General features: G+C 39.6%; 1 protein-coding gene across 2 annotated transcripts; it reads right to left on the reverse strand.

Annotated features, from left to right (window-relative positions):
* Positions 1-1235: 1235 nt before the first annotated feature.
* On the reverse strand, positions 1236-16560 carry CCR7 (C-C motif chemokine receptor 7). Of its 2 annotated transcripts, XM_063300691.1 has the most exons (3): positions 16289-16560; positions 13854-13903; positions 1236-2403 (listed from the first exon to the last, which is right to left on the reverse strand). In XM_063300691.1, the coding sequence occupies exons 1-3, from the start codon at positions 16296-16298 to the stop codon at positions 1282-1284; spliced, it is 1182 nt and encodes a 393-aa protein (XP_063156761.1). In that variant the 5' UTR covers positions 16299-16560; the 3' UTR covers positions 1236-1281. The 2 variants fall into 2 exon arrangements, with proteins under 2 accessions (XP_063156761.1, XP_063156763.1); XM_063300693.1 differs by lacking the exons at positions 13854-13903; positions 16289-16560 and adding an exon at positions 12634-12802.
* Positions 16561-19646: the final 3086 nt, after the last annotated feature.

Below are 19646 nucleotides of genomic sequence, written 5' to 3' on the forward strand. Positions count from 1 at the left end.
AAAAGAGAGAAAAAAAGACAACTACATAAGAATTACACAATACAAACATTACATAGAAAATTTTGTGGACTAGTATAAGATAAAAATTTTAGAAAGTACAAACCATTCCATTGGAAGAAACACATTACTTTTGTCCTTATATACCAACTTGGATTGAACAAATATAAAGATAGCTTTGTGCGAGTTTAACATTTTAGCACTTTCAAAACTGCTATATTGAACTAGTATTAAAATGAAATTAGATTAGCTAAGAAATCTGTTTGATAAAAATAATAACTAAAGAGTTTAGAACCCTTATTTGAAGAAAATACAAACTTTAGATGTGAGAGCAAACCATTCACAGAACTGTACTCCATAAACAGTTTCCAGATTAAATTGGAACAAACATCAGACCTGTTTTTCCATGTGTGAAACTATTCTTAGACATCGATAATGTATTCTCATAGTTTAAGTTGCCATTCCTCTAATGTAGGAATTAAATGTGATATCCAGTAAAAAGCACAAAGTATCCTGATGCCAGTTACCATATATAAAGCCAATCCAGTGAATTCTGTAGATATGCAATGTTTAGTACTACTTATGATAAAAATAACTGGTGACCAAGATAATTTTAGTAGCATGTTATTTTCTTACTTACACCTTTGTATGAACAAGGATGGAGAGATATAAGTGACTCCTTTGGGGGAAGTAGTTTGAAGCTGGTGTGATCGTTTGGGCTTTTTTCCCCCCCCATTGGGACAACAATAACATGTGGATGCCAGAAATGTGGAGAGGGAGGGAGGGAGGGAGGAGGGGAAAGGAAAGGAAAGGAAAGGAAAGGAAAGGAAAGGAAAGGAAAGGAAAGGAAAGGCATCTGTTTGCCGGCTTCTCAGATATGCGGAAGAAGCTAAATAATTGTCACCATTTTATGTCTGCAAGATTCTTTGATCAGGCTTCCTGAAAGGTTAGAGAGCCCCATAGGAAGTACTGGATTCTGTCAACTTCTTTAATTCACTCTTCAACTTTAGAAGAAGATACTCAGCCTTTCCTGTAGCTATGGCACAGTTCTCCTGGTTAAGATCTGCAAACAGCTTTCTGCAGTTATGCTGCTCTTTGCTTTGTAGCAAGTTGTGTCTAGATAAATTGAGTTGACCAGTTGAGGAGTAGAAGGGTGGGTTGGGTCTCTTCAAGTACTGTGAAAATACTCTCACCAATAAGGATCTCCTGGTTCAATCTCTGATGATGGGCAATGAAAGCTGTTGCCAAGCACCTATGATATTAGTTGTGCAGAGTTCCAGCATCTCATGGGGAGAAAGAAGTTGTGGTATCAGTTTCTGTAGGAACAGAACATCTACTGTTCTTCTGGTAGGTTGACCATCGCCACAGCTGCTCTTGGTTGATGCAGCCCAGGTCTTTAAGAAACCGGAGGACATCGTTGCGGAACTTAACCCCTATGAAAGCATACAGGAAGGGGTTGAGGCAGCAGCGGAAGCAAGCCAAGCTGTAAGTCACATCATTAGCCACATCTAGGGACTTGATAGCATTGCACTGGCCAGCGGTTCGGTTGTAGTTTGAAATGGTCTTGAGGACTATGATGCAATTGTAGGGAAGCTGAAGGAGGACAAAAGCTATCATGACTACAACAAGGATTTTGATTACATGTTTTTTTTCAAAGCTGTGGGGTTGCAGCAAATTTCTGATGATGACACAATAGCAGAAAGTCATTACGAATAGAGGCAGGAAAAACCCAAAGACCATCTGAGATACTTTGATACTGATACTTAAGGCTATATGATCACCTGTGGTGATGGAACATTGTGGTGGGTGTGAAGCAGATTCATAAACACCGGTATGGACCACTTCTGGGACAGAAAATATGGAAGCTAATGTCCAAATCAAGAGGCAGGTGACCTTGCTGGCAAACATTCTCTGGGACCGAAGGCGGTGGGCTGAAGTTGCCTGGACAATGGCAAAATACCTGTCAATGCTGATGGAGAGAAGCAGCAGCATGCCACTGAAGAAACTCATCTGGCAGATGAGGTAGATGGCTTTGCATGCCAAGTCCCCAAAAACCCAGTGCTTAGCTGCACTAACAGCCCGAAATGGGAGAGTCAAAAGAAAGAAGATGTCTGATAAGGCCAGGTTGAATAGGTAGATATCAGTCATTGTCTTGAGCCTCTTGAAATAGATGTAGGTTGCCATGACCAGACCATTGCCTGCCAGTCCCACAAGACATATCAAAGAATATGCAACAGGAAGAAAAATAGCGTGGAACCTCCGGATCTCATCTTTCTGGCAGATCTCTTCAAACTGACTGTAGTCAAGATAGTCTTCACTGATGTAATCCACTGTTACCTGGCTCTCTTTAGTAGCATCTTCAGCAAGGCTGGAGTTGTTATTTATCACAAAGTCACCTTTGCAGAACTAGAAAGGAGATAAAATATGGGTTATTTCTATCTCCCTGCATTCTCTTAACCTTGATTTTTTATATATAAGAGAAACAATCTTCAGATAAGAATGGCCTGTTCTTTGAGTGTCATTCTTTAGGGACCATCTACTGTACATAACAAACTACTATTAGTTTTATTTCAGTTGAATTATGGTGGCTTCTCTCCTAATAATCCTAGAAAACAATAGTTTAATGAGGCTGCTGTTAGAAGTCTTTAGTCTACAGTTCCCAGAACTTCCTGGGATGAAGGAATAATGTTTAATCCTATACTTGGGAAAGAGCTTAGTAAAGTAAATAAAGTCTCTTTTGAGTTGAGTTTCATTCCTGGTGACCATGGGCAAGCTCATGCAGTATTCTTATCAATGATACAGAAATGGTTTGTCACTGACTTTGGAAGTGTTTTGGACTTTAGTCTACCCTAAAGCTCTGTGTTTTTGGAGTTCCCCCATCCAAGTACTAATCAAGGCTGAGCCTGCTTAGCTTCTGAGCCCAGACAAGGTTAGGCAGGAGTTGCCACATGCTGAGAAAAGACAGAAGGGCTTATGTAAACCCATAAAATAGAGGGGGAGGGGGGCAAACTATGTGAGATAATATTTATGCAGTTAGCATGCATAGACACATATGCATCATATTATTCCCTTTTGGAATCAGCAGCATTATGCAAGGCACAGAAAAATATTGAGAAGTAGGAGCAAAAGAAATTAAAGGCAGCAGATAAAAGAATCTAACTAAATCTAGTTTAACCCAACACTATTCATTTATATTACTTCTCCCTCTTCTATTCTTGCAAATCATCATTGCTTTACCAAATACATTGCCTTTTGTTCTTTAAGCTTCTCATCTTTCCTTTTTTCAGGATCTCATCAGCTCTATCCAATCAAGCTTTTCTGAGTCTTCCCCTTCCTCTCAACCCATCCACTCTTCCTTCCTATATTTACTTGTGTTCAATTCTTCTTCATTTCAGTGTACTTCTTTGTACCATTCATTCATTCATTCATTCATTCATTCATTCATTCATTCATTCCCCACTTATTTTTTATCCTACCTCTTGTTTAACCATACACAATTCTTAAGTATGCCATTCTTACATTGCATTCAACTTTATGTTTCTATACTTAGCCAACAATCAGTTCCTTATAATGAAGAGGGCAAAAGCACCCTTTTACAGAGGCAATTACTTTTCTTTTGACAAACCTTGTATACCACATATTACTCATTATCTTTCTACCACTATTTGTAGAATTTAAAATTTCTTTATCCATTTTCTGATTTTTAGTAAAACTTTCTACCATGGTACACCAATGTAACTACTTGCATTATTTTTTCACCATTTATGTACTGCTTGCAATCATTCACTCCATTTTCCCTGTCACATACAACTACCAGGGTCTTTGGAACATTAATGTTCAAATTCATAGCCTGTGATGCATCATAGTCTAAAATTTGCTGCAAATTGTTTGGGTTGCAGTCAGCAATGCTGTATTATCTGCATACAATGTACACATACATGTACATTATCAGCCATCATCACATCTCAGATGTCATCACAAGCACTAAACATTCAAGGGGATATGTTTGATCATATCCTTATTGTATTTCCTGTTCAGTGATTAATCATTTGCTAAACATTCTATTTATCCTCACATATGCTTTTATTTCCATCATATACAGTCATTGCATTCAGCAACCAATCTTCAACTCCATATTCACACTAAACCTTCCATAATTCAAATGCTTTCTCTAAATCAACGAATACTCTTTTTTGCAAGGTTATTTTTCCCTCTGTAAAAGAGAACAATAGCAGCATTCTTCCAAATGTCAGGCATGGAAGTAGTCTTCACACTGATGTTAAAAATATTGCACAACTACTCCATAATCAAATCTCTCCCATATTTTAACATTTTTCCAGCTGCATCTTCTATACCTGCTGCCATAATACTTTTAAATGTTGTCATAGCACTTTTCACTTCTTTCTCACTATTTTTTCCTGGACATTTATAACCTTGATTTCAATTCCACTGTTTGTCATATCATTACCATCCCCACAGATGTTTCTAAAAACAAACAAAATTTACCAGATTTTATAACTAGGCATAGCCTATTGACTGCACAGACTGTCCTTTCAATTTTTGACCTGCTGACTATAATAAAAAACAAATTTGTCTCTCTAAAAGAATCTTTTAGAAAATGTATCGAGAGCTAGCCAAATCATATTGCTCGCCCTGCCAAATTAAATGAGTTGTACCTAAATTGTGCCTTACAAACAGCTGGCAGAGGAAAGGAAGATCTCACTTCTAAACTTAAACCTTTAACAGGAAGTGTCGGAGAAGAATAGAAAAAAACAAGCAATTCTACAGAGAAAGGAATGAAGGGTGAAAAGCTTTTAATAGGCAAATGTCTTCTACAAACTAATAAGATAACTTTGCAAATCTTAAATAACAGAATAAACAGAGGCAGATGGGGATCTAAAAAAGCCATTACTCAGTCCTTAAGCCAGCTATTATGCTGCGAGAGACAATTCATGGACTTAAAAAGGCAGAATGGCTCCCACACAGAGGCAGTTACAGTCGAGTCTTGTTGACATTCGGACAGTCTGTGGTACCTAGCATGCTCTTTAAAAAGAAACCTTTTCTGAGCACCTTTTCGATCTTTCCAATTTGTCTTTTTCACTCTGAGGAAATTAGTTCACTTATAACTCAGCACAGCCAAGAGGGTACTGGCACTTTAATATACAACAGCAAAACTCCCTTAGATAATTTCAAGGACTCTTTATCAACAAAGCCTCTGCTAGGGAAAAATCTAAGCAAACAACTTGTTCAACCCATAATAACACAGCTGTCTAATGATTCACTAGAAGAAAGTTTGATTAACTCTTGTCGGATACAAAACAGGCTGATATATTTAAGAGAGTAGATTATCTAAGAGAATCCTTAATGACAACCTGTCAAACAGCCAAGCCATTAATAAATTTTGCCTTACAAAATACCCAGGATGATAATCCCCATCTTGAGCAACAATGTGAGTGTGTTCCTGAAAAGGAGCAACCTAACTGCTCCCTCATAGCTGCCACGAAAAATCAAGATCTACAAAATTCCAAGGTAGTGCCTGATATGGAGGACTTTTCCATTCTGAACTTATGTCCCAATAGTCCTCTGAAATGACTAGAAGCCTCAAAATCAAAAATTCTTGCAGTTGCTCAGGTTCATGAGAAGCCCCCTGAAAATCTCAAGCCCGAATCTACAGAAGATAAGTGTATTGGTGGGATCCAGCAGGACCATAAAGAGGGCACTGTTAGACCAGGGTCTGTAACACAGAAGGTATGACATCATGCGGACCAGTGTAAGGCAGATGCCCTAAAAATCTTAACATGGAACAAAACTGGCTGATATTGTGATAGAGGTCTTAATCATTTCGACCCCTTGCATGGTAAGGATGTAATACTGTTGCAAGAAACATGGACAGCTGATGGCCTCCTGCTTAATGGATACCATTCATATAAAATGGAAGCAATTCTGGGCAAAAGACCAGGACGGCTGAAGGGTGGCTTGGGTATCCTCATTTCTACCTCTCTAAGAGTAGCACCTATATCTATCCCCCCATTAAAACAAATGGCTTTGGCCCTACTTCTTGGCTTGGGTACTGCTTCATTGCTAATCATCCATGCTTACCTCTCTCCAGTACAAAGAGGAGCTGAAATCAATGCAACATGGGCAGTTAGAGCAATATATTGTCAACCTTCTTCTGGAATATCCCAAAGCTATGGTACTTCTTGGGGGTGACTTTAATGCAAGGATGGGCTCTGATGAATTACACTATACACCAAATTCCACCAGTACCCACCAACCCAGGACTATAACTCTGTTTGCAGCCCCCTTCTGCATCTGTCCAAAGACAATAGATTTAACTATGCTGGGCTCTGCCTTGCAAAATTGGTGAATAAGTTCAACCTCCTTACACTAAATGGTTCCACTGTAGGAGATTATCCAGGCAAATTTACATTCATGGCAGGGGTCAGAACAAGTACCATCAATTACATGATAATTACTACAAGCCTACTACTCTATGTGGAGAATTTCAAACTATTACCCCATTTAGATAGCAATCACCTCCCACCCTGTTTATATTTGAAGCCCCCTACTCGGCAGATGCACCTGGAGGCTTATTTTACTCCTACAATTTCCCCAGCAGGACAAGCAAGACGCCGTGCCAAATGGCAGCTTTGACCAAAAGATGAAGAAGGCACTGGCAGAGGACAATTTGCAAAAATGTCGAATGACTCTCATATCAACCAATTTCACTCAAGATCCTCTGAACCTCTACAAAACTTTAGTACAAAAACTACAACCCCTACTGGCCTGTGACCCCAATTTCTCCATTAAGAGATCCTCAACCTCATCAAAGACATGGTTTGATAAAGACTGTGCAGAAGCCAAGAAAGGTCTCGCTACAGCCTACCATCTGTATAAATCTGAGACAGGGGACAACAGTACAAACACTGAGACCCTTGAACACCTTCTCACCCTTAAAAAACAGTATAAGCATCTAGTGGCCGATAAGAAGAAAAAAGACATAAAAGCTTCCTGGAAACGACTCATTGAAGCAGCAAAGACAAAGAACTCCTCTTTTTTCTGGCATTTAATATCCCACAAGGTGTCCAGAACTTCTACTTCACTAGACTTTCATATACCGCCTGAAGCCTGGGAATTACACTTTCAGAGGATGTAAGAAGAGCCCTCCAACAAGACAGCAATGCAAAAGAAGGATGCCCTAACTGAGTGGCCCCCTGTATCAGCGTCAGAAATTAAGTCTCTCAATAGCCAACTCAGAAAGGGGAAGGCCCTGGGGACTGACTTCATTCCTCCAGAATTATTAAAGAATAACGTAGAATGGTGGACTCCAATCTTTGGATCGCTGTTCACCTATATTGACACTACTGCGTGTGTCCCCAAGGACTGGGGCTTAGCAATTATAGTCCCAATCTTTAAGAAGGGTAAGAGAGATGATCCTGCAAATTATAGGCCAAGCAGTCTGTTAAACATAATTAGTAAACTTTATGCCAAACATCTCCATGAAAAACTTAAGGACTGGCTGGACCAGGGAAACCTGCAGAAGAGCAGGCTGGTTTCAGAGAAGGTAGAGGCACTATCGATCAACGTTTGGTCCTACAGCATTTGATCGAAAAATATTCAACCAATAAAACAACATCACTGTATGCTGCCTTTATAAATCTTAAGACAGCTTTTGACTCGGTATCTAGAACCAGACTATGGGAAAAGCTGGAAGCTACATCAATCGACCGCAGGCTTCTTCGTTTAATCTGTGCCCTACACACCAATACGACCCTTAAGATCAGGTGCAATATGCAAGGGTCTCTCTTGAAGCCAATTAAAGCTCAAAAGAGGATGAAACTGGGCTGTATTCTGCCCCCCTTTCAACTTTTATATCAATGAAATGGTGAGTTGCTTAAACTAGGGGACCGTAGCATTACCCTGTTACTCTATGCAGATGATGCTGTAGTTCTTTTCAGAGCACCTATAGGCCTTAAAAGAGCTGTGAAAACTCTGGCCTGGCACTGTGATAACAATAAATTGGAAATAATCTATCAGAAAACTAAGATCATGGCTTTTGCCAATAGGCCAAAACTCCATTCATGGAGTATTCGCAGCCATAGAATAGAGCAAGTGACCAGTTTCAAGTATTTAGGTGTAGTCATCCATGCCACCGGCTCAAGGAAAGCCCATTGTGAATATGCCGCAGCCTCTGGACAAAGATCTGCCAATGCCATCTTAAAATTTTACATCTTATATTTAACATAATCTTAGAGACTGTATTATCATCTAGTATAGGCTGCACCTTAGATTGCACCCATAGAGTTTAGCTAGATACTGTAGTTTTATAAATGTATTTTAACTTTATTTTAACTTTTAATTTTATTTTATTCTAGGTTGATATCATTTTAAGATAGATTACGTATACTTTCACAGAGCATCATCCTTGTACTGGTCTAAGACCGCAGTAAACGATTGATTGGTTGATTGCTCTTTACTCTGTTCTTAGTTTCCACATCCTTGGATCCAATTTCCATTCATTCTGTTGGAAGATTAATCTATCTTCTAATAACTTTTTCATATAGAACTTATTCTTCCTTCATTAACTCTTCTTTCATTCACTGTTTTCCTTTTCTTCCATGTCCATTTATTCTTGAGATGTACTCTTGACATTACCAAAAAATGGGCTATTCCACATTCAGAACCTCTGAGTGGCCCTGTATCCTTCAATAATAATTCTTTCATCAGAAACAATTAAATTAATAATACATGAATAGACTTATGCTTAAAACAAATACTTGAAGAAAATAGATTTTCTTCTAAGCAGATACTCACTGACTCATTGTTGAGTTTCTAAATGGCCCAATAACTTTCCCCATACTTTCCTGTCTTGTTCTCATTCATGTCATTTCCCCCAGATCACATTCACTCAGAATGCTCAACAATTTTTTCCCACAAATTCTGACCTGCTTCTTTTGTTATCACCATTGATTATCACCAGAGGAGAGGGGCATGGTCGCAGCAGCCTAGAGTGGCCAACTGGAGCTGGCAGATCTCACACGTGACCATGTCAACAAGCATATCATTGATGAAGTGTACTGGACTGTATCTCTGGCAAAAACTGTGTCAGGAGAAGAGCAAAGGCATGGCTTTAAAACTGGAACAGCTAAAGATGACCTTAAGCTGCCTCAGATCTGGGCTGAGGGTAAGACAAAGACAGTACTTTGAGGATATAGAATTTAAAAATGGTTACCAAGACATGATCTGTTCTGTTTAGGGGAATGATGAGGATTAGCCCTGAATGCACAAGTGCAGAAATGGCTTTAAAAAATACTTTTAAAAAAGGAAATAAGGGTGTGGTATTTTGTACTGGTAAGTGATAGAGGAATGTTAATTATAGCCTGGCTCAACCCAGATCTTACTAAGGGTTAAACATGCAAAATTCCTATCAGAACAGAACTTGGAAGCTTTCTCTCCAATGCAAGTATTATATTTGAGGGGGGGAGGGCAAGAGAGGTGCTGAGTAGACAGTTCCCCTCAGACTCCTGATTTATCCTCTACATGAACACTGGTTATTTTAAAAATAAGCTGTGCAAAGGAAAAAAAAAAGATGTGCAAATAACACATTGTCTATCTGAGCTCTTAGATTTCATTCTCAGTGAAAGCTTTTATAAAACAGCTTTCTCAAATTGTTGCAACTTTGGTATGTTGAGATTGCAACTCCCAGAATTTAGAATCTTCTGGCTGGAAATTGTTGGAGTTGCTGTTCCAATAAATATAGAATACTTCAAGATGGGAAAGAATGCCATAGAATAAGATTTATTCAAGGTGGGAGGAAGGTATCCATATGGAGTATGCTTATTCAGAAGTAAAGTCCCACTGAGTTCAAACGGTATTATTACTCCAAGGTAAATAGGCACAGGATTATAGTTGATGGAACTTTCCCTGCTCATACTTACCATGATACAAAGAAGTCCTGGCAACTTTCTTTTTTTCCTGTGTCACCATGGCATTGCTTTTGTCTTATTCATAACTGAGGAATGAGAAAGATTTAAGTCATCTTTAACTATTCCTGCATGAAACTAGTCCTCCACTCGTTAATCGGATACTGTCCAAGGACAGCCTCAAAGTGTAAAATAGATTAGATCTGCCACTTTGAAAGGGAGTCAGGTTACTGCTGTGATTGGAATAGAAGCAGGATTGGGATCAGCAATGTAGAGAGCTAATATCAGGCTGATGCAGCTTTCTGCTGAATCAAGGATGAGTGAATATCACTTCATCCCAGCAGTGGGGTGGAAACTGGGAGCTGTGAGATGAGCTGCCATGTAAATAATTGAAATAAATAAATAAATAAATAAATAAATAAATAAAGGCTCGAAGTATAGTTTACTTTTTGGGTGGAAATTGGAATACTTAAAATAGATGAATGCTGTTTATGTAGCAAGAACACATAAAGGACCAATGTGTAATACTGAGATTACCTTTTATCAGTGAAGATTTTATATCTAAATTGCAGGCAAGACTTATTTATGGTCTCCTGCAAGGTAGCTTATATATCTTTCTACTGAACATGAAGACAGCTTGAAAAAAAGAACCCAACAGGATAAGGAAGAATTGTAAATAGTGTTTTGGGAGTTGTAAAACCTATGATATGCTTCCAAATGTACCAGAAACAGCTTACAGCTTACAGAAGCTATAAATGGTATTAGATATAAAGCAGAGTAGGGACTATTCTTAATTTTGTCCCCAGATAATATCAACTTCATTATAGAAAAGTGTAATATTCCTCCCAATGGTTTCGATACATACAAAGGGCAAAGCCAGATGGTCCCATTTAAGTGCTATCCATCAGTCTTTAAGATGGGAGAAAATATGCCAGCATAACATTTGCTTTCTCCATCGCTGAGCCCTGTTCTATCACAGCAATGAGGCCAACAAGTGATACTGACCTTGTTTTAATGCATGGTAAATTAAGGAAAATGATTGGTGGATTCTCTGACTGGTGCTGCAAGGGAATAGCAGTGTTGGCAGTGAATTCAATTCTGTCCTTGTGACAGCAGTGCCTCAAAATATTGTGTGGATGGCCATGGATCCAAAATAAGTAGGCAAAATGGTGCCCCCACCCCAACACTGTAATAGAAAGAGTAAAAAGCATGGTCATGTGAAAGCCTTTTTTGGCAGAAACAGTGAAGAGTTGCAACACACCCAATGGTGACAGAACCAGTAACACATAACTGGCAGAACCCAGCTCTCTTTCCTGACTTAAAGGAAGCTTTTGTAAAGCATTTGTAAAGAATACATATAGGACCTGACAAATGTTTTGTGAAGTGCAGTCAGCTTTTATGCAGGAGCTAGATACCACTATGAGAACCAGGTATCTGATTTATTCTGCAGCCTAACCAAAATGACCATGGAAAGCTGTTCTCAGTGACCTGAAGGGAAAGGAGCATTCTTACAGCAGCCCAAAGTGGCCAATAGGAACTGGGAAGATCCCATACTTGACTGTACCATCAGCCACATCATTGATACAGTATATTACATTCTATCCATGAGAGCCAGTTTGGTCTAGTGGTTAAGGTGCTGGGCTAGAAACCAGGAGTCTGAGAGTTCTAGTCCCGCCTTAGGCATGAAAGCCGGCTGGGTGACCTTGGGCCAGTCACTCTCTCTCAGCCCAACTTGGTGCAATGTAGACTAGCCTCCTCATGGGGCACCCCGGGCAACGTGACTTGTCACGGCTAAATAGTCTGCACATCTGGCTGCCGGACCTCACAAGGATTTCCCAGCAAGAAAAGGCAGCATGAACACCGAACTGCTATGCCATACCATTAAAAAATATATATATATATATATATGTCCATGAAGAAACATGTCAGTGAAAGAAGACAAAGAAGGTTTGAGAAGTAGAACACCTCAAGACGACTTTAAACAGCTATTAAAGTAAGCTGGAGATAAGACTAAGGCAATATTATGGCATAACATTAAAAAATTGTTCCAGAACATGTTTGAGCTGTGGTTAGAGGAACATGAGTTTGAGATCCTGAGTTATGCTTGGGGTAGAATCATTAAAATCAATTGGATTTGTGTTGGTCAAAGCAAGGAAAACTGAAGTTTATGTGACCTTTATTCTGGAAAACTTCAGAAAGTCATCGAAGATTCAGTTTCACTGGGAGTTTAAGGCAGGCAGAAGGGTTGGCTCTGTGAAGGAGTTAGCAGAATGACGGACAATTCCTAATCAAACGGTGAGGAAAATGAGAATTCTATTGACCCAGATTTTGACTGAAGATGGAACAATGGAGCAGAACAGGAGAAAGTATCTGAAAATTGGAAATAGGAGGGATGCAAAAGCAGTGGCTAAAATCTTGTTAGCAAAAACTGGGGAGAGGCAGATGAAAAAAGAGGTGTGGCTCAGGAAGGGCAAACAGAAAGAAGGAGGAGGAGGACATCACAGGGGCAAGTGGAGGAGAGTGAAAAAATAACCATGCATTGGGAGACACCTGCTTTATTGTTTTGAAGAATCATCATCATCATCATCATCTAGGTTTTGTGCTGAAATCATGTGGTAGGTACAAGACACAGATTAGTTGAACAAAACAGAATGACATTGGTGCAAACCTTTGGGGCTGGTTGGGGTCAATGCTGATTTGGGATACTTCTTACCTCCTTACAGGAGGTGTGTGAGTTATCCATTTTGTAGAGGAAGCATAAATCCCAGGCTTGGTAGAATAAAATGGTACAAAACTGGTACAAAACTTTGGCACAGGTTTTCCGTGCTCACAGCAACTTCCTTTTCAGTATTTCCTCTTGAACCCCAGATTGAAATGTTTGTACTCCCTTAACGATGGGGGTACAAAATCGACAGTTAATAGCGGGGGAAAAGGTCCAAAGCTTGGTTTTAGCTTTGGATGGAAATCAAATGTTAGGTTTGCTGTTACTGAACCCTGCTCTGTTCTGGGTTCAGTGAAAGAGCCACATCCTGTGGGTTTACTTGAAGCAGCATTGCTTAAAAAGGAAAGAGGACAATGGGCTGTCTCTACCTATGTGAAAGTGAGTGAGCCAAATAAAGGCAGAAGAGTTAATCCTCAGCATTCAAGTGAAACTTTGCCACCAACCTAACCACATCACTTTCATGAAGACTAGCCCGCGAGCTCAGGAGATGTGGTTTGTACTTAGCAGTCTTCACCCCATGAATTTAACTGCAAACCCACCATCCCTAGTCTTTGCATACAGGGTGGGGTCAGGGGGAGGGGGGGTTGAGGTATTACACATTTCAGGAGTAACAGGTTAGAGTTGGCTGGTTTCAAAATAAGAAGTTCCATGCTTGTCAGGCCAAAAGCCTACTTAATTTCACCTTTAGTTTCCCAAATAGTGAAAAGAGATGCAGAAGCCAGACTTGAGAAAGGGAGCCATTCCCTATGACAGTGGTTAGCTGTGCAAAGTCTCCTTTTTATTAACTTATTTATGTACAAAAAGCATAAACAAGTCAAAAAGGTTTCCAAACTTCTAAAATTCAGCAGTGAGCCAGTTGCCATAACCTGGTTTGTTCAATGGTTCAGAGAATAAACCTCAGTGGCTGGGCTCAACTTTCTTGTTAAACCAAAAGCTGTGGTTTACAGATTGAAGTGGCTGCATTCATATGAGTTACTGAACCATGATGAGTTAGCACTATGGATACCCCCCACCCCTCACCCCCACCCCCCCAATCTATTCCCCATTGTCAGATTTATAATACGTGGCACACAAGGAAAAGGTTGGGCAAGGAACATAAAGAGTTGAAGGGGGAGTTTTAGACCTCTTCCCTCCCAACAGCAACAGCAACAGCAATGAGCAATTGAAGGGTTGGAGTCAGAAGATGCATGATACTTTCATCAGCTTTGTACCTGGAAAAGGAGAGGGAGCTTCCAAAACAAGGCAGCTTTCAGCTGTCGATCTAGAAGAGGAGAGAAACACAACAGATGCATTATAAGCCCTCTTGTTTGAAAGAAAGAGAACCAATATCACATTACTCACTGGGCAACCTAGGTCCAAATCAAATACAAAATGGATGACCAAGATTTCCACAGCCTGGTGCCTTCTACATAGGCTGGGCTACAGTTCCCAGAAATCTGGGCCAACCCAGCTGGAGGGCACTGGAAGGGGTTGGGGAGGGTGACCTAAGTTAATTTGTATTGCCTTTTCTTAATGTGGGTGGGGAAGTCCATGATGGGTCATGTGCAAAGTAATAGCGATCATTTGGGTATGGTTGGAGATTTCTACTTTGTTAGATAATTGATTCTAAGGCATTGGCCAGCAAGCTGATTCACTGGATTGTTCTTTTGACAAGGGGTTGAAAAGTGGTGGATAGGATGGGGTCAAGGCGGGGTACTGTTGGCTTGCAGACCCTATAAGGACAGGAGTCCCCCTCCCTCCACATGACTCCCTGCCTCCAGATTTGCTTCTGAAAAGCCAAAATTGGTTCAGGGGCTGGACCTGGCTATTATCTTGGGTTCACAAAAGTAGCTTTGTCTGTCCAAAGTAGTCCAACTGAAGGGGGCTCAAAAACCAAAAGAAAGTAAATTGACTTTCTTTCTTTGACTTTCTTTCTGTCTGTCTGTCTGTCTGTCTGTCTTTCTCTTTCTTTCTTTCTGTCTGTCTGTCTGTCTTTCGTTCTTTCTTTCTTTGAAAGACATTGGCTTTTCAGGCATATTTCAGCTCTGGAGCTATTTTCTTAAAACATCTTGTCTGAATTCCTTATTTTTCAATTTAATATATTTATTTTGATCTTTAACTAGCATAAAGTTAAGAAAGGATCCAGGTTAAGACCTGATGCTTCCCCCAGACTTTGGGCTAGTATGGGAACTGAGCCCAATGCATTTATATTTTGGATAGGAATGTTATGAAACCTTGATTGTATGAAATGATTTTATTTTTTCTCTGTTTTGTTATTTTTTTGTGAGCTGCCCAGAGTTATGCTGTATAAGGTGGGTGGCCATATACATCTTTTTTAAAAAAAATTATATATATATATATAAATATAAATATATACACACACACACACACAGTAAAATTAACAATATAAGGAACAAGCTATGCCCAAAAGCTATACAAATGAATTATAAAATTAGAAATAAATAACATAGGAATTATAAGATAACTATAAACTAAATTTTCAAATAGATATAGCATTACTTATAATCAAATTTAAAATTTAATTAGAATTAAACATCTCTCAACCATACAATATATATAATAATAGTAAAATATAAGGTGTAATAGACAACCTGTGACCTGTTGGGTCATCGTTTCAGAGATATTACTCTACCAGATTCCTCAACGCCTTCAAGAATGGTAGAGCTTCTAATGTACTGGAAAAGTTCTTAAAAATTCAGGGAGAGATGTATCTGCCTTGAAAGTAGCCAACGTTGAACTACATGGCATAGTCAAACATCAGGCGTTGACGACAGGAAATATTCTATGACATTTTGTATTATGTCATAAAATGTTTTATGATAATTTTTATCTCATAAAATGTTTTATAAAATTTGCCAAATTTCTATTGCCCAGGAGTCATGGGTCCTGGATTTTGGATGCATTCTGCAAGTGTGCCATTTGAAGTACCTTGGTTCAAAAATTGTTGGCCTAAGACTCACCATTTCGCCCAGTTAAAAGTTATAAAGTATCAAACAGACATGAGAGTTTTAGTAGTATATAGACGATTACAATCTAATAAGGTAATATATGAAGCAATCTGAAAACAGAGCAAAATAGAACAATAAAAGTTAAAATACTAAATACCTTAATGTACAGACAGCGGTACAGTCATAGTGTAGATTGGTAGGTTTTTAAAAAATTACTTTGCAATTTGGCAATGTTTTGTTTCTGGTTGATAATGAAATCCTAAGACTGTGAAATGTGTTGTGTGTATATAAATGAGGATCTCTCATTCATTAGTGAACAACCAAGTAATCCTGATACAGAACAGGAATGTCTTATTTTAAAAATTAAGCTTGCGTTCCTCTTTATGTGGAATAGAGCTATTTGTTAAAAGAGAACACGATTTGATTATAATATATAAACATTACATAGATGGAAATCTATCCCTCTGTTTTATCATTTGAAATCTTCAGTTCTCCTCACAGCCTTAAGGAAGCTGAGAGAAGCCGCGGTACAGGACCTTGTCTTTCTTTCTGATTTATGTGAGCAGAATTAAGCAGTTATTCTGTGGTGAGAGGATTTCACTCTGCACATGACCAGAGACACTTGTGGCAATTATTCCTTTGACCTTAATAACTTACTCAGGAGCTGAACTTTCAGAAAAAGTAACTTTCCTACTCACCCCTGTCCATGTTCTTTTGCAGGCAGATCACAGAGAGGAAGTGTAAATGTCGATTGTCAGGGAAGAGAAGCTCTGAATGAGCATAGGTGAATAGCTTTATGTAAGGGCCGCCTTTTTATTCTCAGCTGACAACATGCAAGCATGTAAAGCAAATACGAGGTTTTGCCCTCAGTGCTGAAGATTTAACCATGGTTTCTCCACCTGTAAAGTAAATATTGAAGCAGAACTTGGAAGAGGGGGTTGAATATCCTCAGGTGTTTCCTGCTGTACTAGAGAAAGTCCTGTGGTGCAACTGATAAGAAGACTTTATCCCCCTGAAAGCTGAACAGATTGTTTCAAATTACATTCTTGTGGTATAAGAAGGCTACTAGAGAAATAGCCTCCCTGATACAGTATACGGCAACGGGATGTATCTACTTTTAAATTCATGCACACCTTGTGCTTTGGGAGCTTTTTTAAATTCAGAAAAAAACTGAAAATATATGGAAAGAAAAGAGACCAAGAGGGGTAAGTAGATTGTGCCCCCCATAAGCCTTAAAACACACAGGACAAAGCTAATCCATCCTGGAATGCACGTTGTCCATTATGAGTCCTCCACTCCTCCCCCTACATTTTTTTTCTTGTGGATGCTCTTGCCACAAAGTGATTTCAAGCAGAATGACAACAATATTGATGACTTAATCTTGGGTGTGGGTATGTGGTGCCTTCCCAGCCTCTCTGATTAATTTATATATTATAAATATTAGAAGAAAGTATACTTTGGCAGGCAGCACTTTTCCAGAAACTCCAACAGATATTTATTTAGTTGTTAGAGTTATATCCCATCCATTTTTCCCCACAACAACAACCCTGTGAGGTAGATTGCTTTGAGAGGAAGTGACTGGTTTAAAGTCACCTCACAAGCTTCTGTGCCTGGAGATGGACTTGAACCCCAGTTTCCACAACAATATTCAACAACAGCCACAAGGTGTGTAAAATCTGTTGTGTCATTATGTTATGCCGTCTGTTTGCCATTATGTTGGATGTGAAGTCAAGTGACCAGTAGAGAAGCATTTATTGATCAATTGAGAGATCAGGGAACCATTTATTGGTCAATTCAGGCTAATGTGGACATCCCCCTCCCATTCACTCTCTGGTTGGTCTCTTCTGCCACCATTCTCCCATTGTCTCCCTAAAGAGTCAGACAGAGCATTCCTGGCCCGTGGTCCTTCAGATTTGTGCAAGAGCAACAGAGCAGTATCTTTTCACACAGCAGGGCCTTCCTTTTGAAACTGTACACAAATGGTTCCCTAACAAAAGCTCATGCTGGCTTGTACCCCCACTCCTAATTTAGCAACTACCTCACTTAGCAACCATTCACAAACATATCGGTAATAAAAAATTCATTTTCTGACCAATGTATGCATTTATGACCAAATTTCGTACACCTGACAAGAGTGCACACTGACGTGAAAGTAAGGCTGGTGTAGCTGTGTGAGAACTTTATCTGAATCAGATGGCAGCAACCAGTGATCTGCATCTCTCTCTCTCTCTCTCTTGTATTCATTTAGCGACCGTGATACTTAAAAACCTGGTTGTTGTAACAGAAGTCAGTCACTAAATGAGGAGTGGGTATATAGCAAAATATGATACTGGATGTTGCCATTTTCCACAAATTGGTGGGAGCAACCAGAAGCCAAAACATTTAAACTGTGGTCTATTGGATTTGCACAGCAGCATTAGGCTGTTCAGAGGACTTTAATTTGGTGGCCCTTACCGTTCTAGTACAATCCTGAAATAACATTAGAGTGGAAAGGGGAAAAAACGCCTATGGAGAAATGATGCTCAGGACTCAACTGCCTTTGGGATGCTGGTCTGTTCTTGTTTTTTACTTTATTCATTCTGGATTATGACCAAACAGGATATAGGGTCCTGCAGCTAGACCTGCCCCACTCCTCCTGCAGTGCCAATGATGGGCAAAGGATTTTCCCACCAGCTTTGCAAAAAATGGAGGGCAGCAAAGCCAGAGGCATCAATCCATTCCTTTGCCTCTCATGAGTTCTGGACACACTAAATCAGAACAACACTATTCAGTCATGAGTCAGAATGAAGGCAAATAGAGGTGAAATAGAGATTAGTGATGGGTCAGCATTCAGGCTGATGTAGCTTTGTGCTGAGACAAGGATGTGGGGACAGCGCTTTAACTCAGCGGCTGGGAAAGACCCTTTGACAAAAAGAAGAAACTGAGCTGCATGTCCCCTAGTGAGGTTGAAAATCACAGTGTGGGAGAAGAGGGGGTGGAAGAAGAAAGCAATTGAGGTTTTTAGGTAATGAGAGAAAGGCAGACAGTTTTATACTAAGGGCTATGATCCTGAATCTGGTTGCTGTTGTGGCTTGCTTACAGAAAGGTGGGGGGAGGATTTGAGGAGCTGATATAATAACTTACTTAGCTTATTCATTTATAGCCAGAAGCCAAAAATACAGTAAAGGGAGTCCTCACTTAACAAACCCAATTGGGACTGGCAACTCTATCGCTAAGTGGCGCAGTTGTTAAGTGAAACATCATGTGACAGCAGTGGACTTATGATGTAAGTTCCCCTGCAGTCGTTAAGCAAATTACCATGGATCGTTAAGCAAGACATCACGTGACCGCGACTTGCAATTTTACTTGGCTTCTCTATTGACTTTGCTTGTCAGAAGCTGGCTGTGGAGCTTGCAAATGACAATCACATGACTGCAGGACATTGCAATGGGCATAAGTTTAAGGATTGATTGTAAAGTTACATTTTCAGTCCATTGTAACTTCAAATGGTCGCTAAACAGGGCAATCGTTAATTGAGGGCTACGTGTACCCACATACACAAAAAGAGGGAGATCACAGGAGATTAGTGATAATACTCTAACAGCTCTCAGAATAAGAGAAGAGAAGAGAAGAGAAGACAAGACAAGACAAGACAATATCATCTATCTCTCTATCTACACCCTTAACCAGCACAACAGTCAAAACGAGAGTCTTCTAATAGCAATTGGCCAAAAATTCACAACAGTCCTAGAAATGTCAGTGGAGATGCCAGCAAAAAAGTAGAACTTCAATTTCAGACCAGCCTGCACAGTGGGCAAGGAGTGAGGTTATGAGTTCTGCATGCCAAGCACAGTAGACAGGGCAATAAAGAAAATGACAGCCTATTGATTAAATGGTGGAGTTGGAACAGCTGCAGAAATGTTCTGCATAAGGGATGAGATTACATCTCCCTTCTGTCAGCACTGAGGGTGAGGCATTGAACCTTACAAATATGAATGCTTGTCTGGGTGTAGCAGCAGTAACTCTATAGAGATAATTGAGGAATGTGAGAGACTTATGGAAGAGGTCCTTGAGACT

This window comes from Candoia aspera, chromosome 4 (genome assembly GCF_035149785.1).
Source record: "Candoia aspera isolate rCanAsp1 chromosome 4, rCanAsp1.hap2, whole genome shotgun sequence".
NCBI lineage: Eukaryota > Metazoa > Chordata > Lepidosauria > Squamata > Boidae > Candoia > Candoia aspera.